We start from the raw sequence: 5,072 nt of genomic DNA on the forward strand, positions 1-5,072 counted from the left end.
TGAAGACTTTTTTCCTATACTTTGCTTTTATTTTTCATAGGTACTCGTAAATGTAAAGATGGTGGGATCGATCACTAAATAACAATTTTAATATATATTTAAAATTTATTTTGAGTTTTATTAGTTTGGGTCATATTTGATGAGCTTAGGCTAATAACTTATGTCAAAAAAAAAATAAAAAAATAAATCGATTTGAACCATTTTAAATAGTTCTTATTCTTGATTCAATAACATTTTCGAATAGTTTATTTAACATTTTCAATAACTTTTTTGAATTTCGATTCAATAGATTTAATTTTAGTAAGATTGATTCTACTTAATTTTAAAATCGAGTTGAATTGGGCAAATTTTTCCTACGTTATTTTTCGATTTAGGAAACTTCACTCAACATTATTTAAAATCCAAGCAACATACTTTACTCAAAAGAGAAATCTAGTAACTTCCATTGCCATATTCCCCTACATCCAACCAAATAAACTCCTCAACTATTAACCAAAGCCCAAAAAGATTACAACCATAGATAAAATTAATTTTATTATAGTGCCTAATGACATCACTTCATGCTAAGCTTCCTATCACAAAGATGACCATCCCCACACATGAAAACCATACAATATATCATTCATATATATATATATGAGTAGTGTAAGGCCTAAATCACCACATCAAATAGAGAAAAAAGAGAAAAAAAAAAGTGGGAAGATAACACAAATGGAAATGGTGAAAGATGAAAGCTGCAGAAAAGGTCCATGGACAGAAAAAGAAGACATGGTTTTGGTGAACTTTGTGCACTTATTTGGGGACCGGCGATGGGATTTTATTGCCAAAGTTTCAGGTTTGATTTGAAGGTGTGGAGGGAGAACAAAAATTGATACCATATAATATAGGTAGGATTATATATATTTTGAAGCTTTTTTGTAGTTCTTTAATGGAGGTTTTTAGCTTTTAACCATATGAATATATGTGTATGTTGTGTTTTTGTTTTGTTTTGTAGGGTTGAACCGAACAGGGAAGAGTTGTAGGCTAAGATGGGTTAATTATTTGCACCCTGGTCTTAAAAGAGGGAAGATGACACCCCAAGAAGAAAAGCTCGTGCTTGAACTTCATGCTAAATGGGGCAATAGGTATAATTTGGTTTATTTCTGGTTTTAGTCCTTCAAATATGTTAAAATTTGGGATTTGATCTCGTTTTGTTTTGATTATGATGTTATTAGTAGGTTTTAGTTCTTCTACGATGAAAATTTGATCCCTTTTTGTTTTAATTTTACATAATTTGTTTTTATATTTTTTATGATGGTATTAATAGGTTTAAATAGATAATATCATAATATTAACTATTCAATTTAATCTCCTTTTAGTCTCTTTGTTGAATAGAAAATTTCTATTTTGACCCCTCTTAAATGTTAAAAATATAATTTAAGCCATTTTGAGACAAAAAAAATTAGTTTTGGTCCCCTAATTAAAAAAAATTCTCGCCCCCCATCATACAATTCTTGGCTTCACCCTTGAATTCCACACAAGCTAGACTGTAATAGCAACAACTAATGGTATTATTAGTTTAGAGCTATTAATAACATTATAAAATTAGAAAGATCAAATTATGTCAAATTAAATTAAAAAAGATTAAATCTCAAATTGTAACATCATATAGGGAGTAAAGAACAATTATACCTTATTGTTTCTCTTTGGGAAATTCTGGGTTCTGACGAGGGCTTATAATTGCAGGTGGTCGAGAATTGCTAGGAGATTACCAGGGCGTACGGACAACGAGATCAAGAACTATTGGAGAACTCATATGAGAAAAATGGCTCTAGAAAAGAAGCGATCCACGTCACCATCATCATCGTCATCATCGACTGTCACTAGAGTCGATTCATTACCATCATCAGGTACTGGGAAGGTAAGTTTTTATGACACCGGTGGTCCAAAAATGGCGGTTTTCGATGATGTTAAGGGATACTCCATGGATGAAATATGGAAAGACATTGATATGTCTGAAGGAAACACAACGAAACTGCCTTCGTCTGAAAATTACAGTGAACAAGGTTGTTGTAATCACTTTTCTTGCCCTTCAATGGCTTCTTCTCCTCCATGGGATTTCAGTTGGGATTATTCATTGTGGAAGATGGATGATGATGATGAAGAAGAAGAAGAAGAAGAAGAGAGAAAGGTGTTCATTGCAACAACTAATAATCAATTATTCAATTTATTTGTTCATAAACCCTAATAATTAAACCTCTAAAAAATGGGGTTCTCTCTAAGCTTATATATATATCATTGTTGTAGTTCATTTCCTAGTGTTTTTGTGTGTGTGGTTTAAGTCCTCATAGAGGAAAAAAAAGAGAGAGAGAATCCTTTGTTAAAAAATCTCCCTTTGAGGTGTTCACTTGTATAATTTTCATATGGATTCAATATGAATCACTACTTTAATTTAGCTTTTTAGGTTCTAGTTGTTTTAATGTTGATGTTTTCGGGTCCAATTATTACGACTAAGTACAAGTTCATATCATTTTAATATTCTACTCACTTTAGGTTTAAATCATTTCGAGTCATTTCTTTGTATTATTTTGAATCAGGGTTATTAATCAGAGGCAAATTTGAGAGAGGTCTAATAGAAATTTTGCCTTTTAGTCCCCTCATCAATGTTATCGTTAGAAGTTAATATATGGTAAAATCGTACTTCCCTCAAATAAAAAATTTTCTGCTTAATCCCTTCAAAAAATTATTAAACTATAAGCTCATACATAATGAAATTATACTTTTAACCTCCCAAAATGTATAATTTAATTCCAATCCTCCTTAAAAAACTTTCATTTCGCCTTTGTTACTAAATTTTTATAATCAAATTGATTTAAATTAAATTTGAATTCAAGTTGATTGGACAGATTTCAGATTCGAGTCAAAACTCATAGATATAATTATGCTTAAAGAAGTTCTCGGTATAGAAAAAAAGAAGGTTGGATTCTTGATAGTAAGTTAAAGGTATGTACCATTGGTGAAGCTTCAATCATATAGTTTTAGTGAGAATTGATTCATTATAGCAAATAAAGAAAAAAAGAAAGAAAAAGGCAACCATTAGTGGATAGTGAAGTAAATGGGACAGGGTATGGTCACTAAAAAGCAAGTTAAAACAAGCATCAATTTGTAGGGTGCTTCCACCAATGTGGTAGAGCTTGTGCTTTATGACTTGTGGTCCTTATTGTATTGCTATCATATATATAATGTATATATTCTTTATATTTATATTAATATTCCAGGTATTTTCGAAGATGAGTATAATATAAAGTAAAAAAAAAATTAAATATATACTTCTGTACAATATTCATAACAAAATTTCATCTAAATTCAGAGTAACATAGTTGTAATCTACAATCATATAGTAAGTTATGTAAAAGATAAATGAAACCTAGAAGTTCATGATATTAATCCAATCATACACTTAAATATAATATAATATATATATATATATTATAACCAAAGTTAGTGGCATGTGACTTTTTATTCAAAACTATTGATATTTCTGACTCATTTTAGTTGAATAAAGAAAAGCTTGAAAGTGTTATCAATTTGGTAGAGATATTAAGTGGACACAAGAAAGTAATACATATGAAGGGCCACTATCATATTTCAACTAGTAGGACAACGACAAGTAATTTTATTTTTAAGATATTTTTTATGTTCGTTATACAATTTATAAAATTATTTTTTTAAGTTTATAATTGTCACTTTCAATAATATTATCTCGAGAATTTAAACTTAAATATTTTTAAAATCTTTTCTTTAAAGTGTAATATATTGTACCATTACAGATAAATTTAACTAGTGATATGCCAATCATATAACAGGTATTGTGCACTAAATCTAGATCAAATGACAAAGTGGAATAAATTCAATAAAATCACCCCCACCCAAGGATTGAGGATACTTTTCAAAAGATTCTAGTTCTAATGCTTTTAAGTTTAAATATGATTTTTTATTTTTATTTTTATTTTTGAAAAAATATTCATTTTGTGGAGTATGTCTCGTATTTTGAATGAAACAAAGTCGACGTCTAGATAAGGAAGAGTCGGCATCCCAACAACACGACACACCATGTCCCGACGAGAAGAACCTATCGTCCCGACGAGCCAAACATGACGTCACGATGTGGCAACATGTTTCCCACTTAACCGGATTTCTTCTTCTAGTTAAATTCTGTTATCTTTTCCTAGTATAGTTCTAATTATTCTAGAGATATGTTTTAGTTATATTTTTACACGAATTTCAGCCTATAAATACGCCTTTTAGCAACCTTAGATAGTTTAAAATAACTACAACAAAATTAAAAGAAAATTTATGAGAATTTTGAGAAAACTTTGTATTTCAAATTAGGAATTTATTTGTTTCTCTATCTTGTACTTCTATTTCAATTTTTGTTATTTTTAGTGAAACTTTTTTACCTATAATTTTTATCCACTTTTAAAATATTTTTCACCTAAATATTTATATCAAATTTTATCGATTTTCGTTCATTGCATAATTCGAATTCCAGCAACACATTTGATATATATTTGGATGTTGCTAAAGAAGTTGGCAGGTACCGTGATCACTTAATACTTTTATGGTCTAAAAAAGGAATATTTTTATTTGGCCCTCTCTAAATTTCTTATATAGCCTTAATTAGCCTCTCTATTTAAAAAAGGAAAATTTATGTTTACCCCCAAGAATTTTAAATTTTTTCTCTAAATACTAGCATTTTCTTAGAATAAAGTAAATACATATTTGATCCTTTTAAATTTTTATTTTGATCTGTGGGAAAATCTATAATTTGATATAATTAATACACTTAACCTTATACTCATACGAAAGAAAAATGAAACTAAACAATACAATGTTTTACGTTTAATACAAACTATAATTTGGATTATTTGAATAGTTAGGACCTTATGTAAATAAAGGTTAATATAGTATTTGATATTTAAGTTTGACTTCAATATTCAATTTGGTACCTGAGTTTTTCAATTTGATATTGAGTTTTTTTCCAATTAAGTAACTGAGTTTGGGCCCAATGTTTAATTTAATACTTGAACTTT

At 28.8% G+C, this 5,072-nt stretch overlaps 1 protein-coding gene across 1 annotated transcript; it reads left to right on the top strand.

Annotated features, from left to right (window-relative positions):
- Positions 1–619: 619 nt before the first annotated feature.
- LOC108485742 (transcription factor MYB59-like) lies at positions 620–2,459 on the top strand. Its single transcript, XM_017789586.2, has 3 exons — positions 620–835; positions 995–1,124; positions 1,726–2,459. Exons 1-3 carry the CDS (start codon positions 637–639, stop codon positions 2,225–2,227), a joined length of 831 nt encoding a protein of 276 aa, XP_017645075.2. The 5' UTR covers positions 620–636; the 3' UTR covers positions 2,228–2,459.
- The last annotated feature ends 2,613 nt before the right edge of the window (positions 2,460–5,072 follow it).

The sequence above is a fragment of the Gossypium arboreum genome, chromosome 13 (assembly GCF_025698485.1).
Source record: "Gossypium arboreum isolate Shixiya-1 chromosome 13, ASM2569848v2, whole genome shotgun sequence".
Lineage (NCBI taxonomy): Eukaryota > Viridiplantae > Streptophyta > Magnoliopsida > Malvales > Malvaceae > Gossypium > Gossypium arboreum.

Coding starts and splice junctions, on each gene's coding strand:
- LOC108485742 (XM_017789586.2), top strand. CDS start 637: ATGAGTAGTGTAAGGCCTAAATCACCACATCAAATAGAGAAAAAAGAG. Junction 836..994: donor TTTTATTGCCAAAGTTTCAG/GTTTGATTTGAA, acceptor TTTGTTTTGTAG/GGTTGAACCGAACAGGGAAG. Junction 1,125..1,725: donor CATGCTAAATGGGGCAATAG/GTATAATTTGGT, acceptor TTATAATTGCAG/GTGGTCGAGAATTGCTAGGA.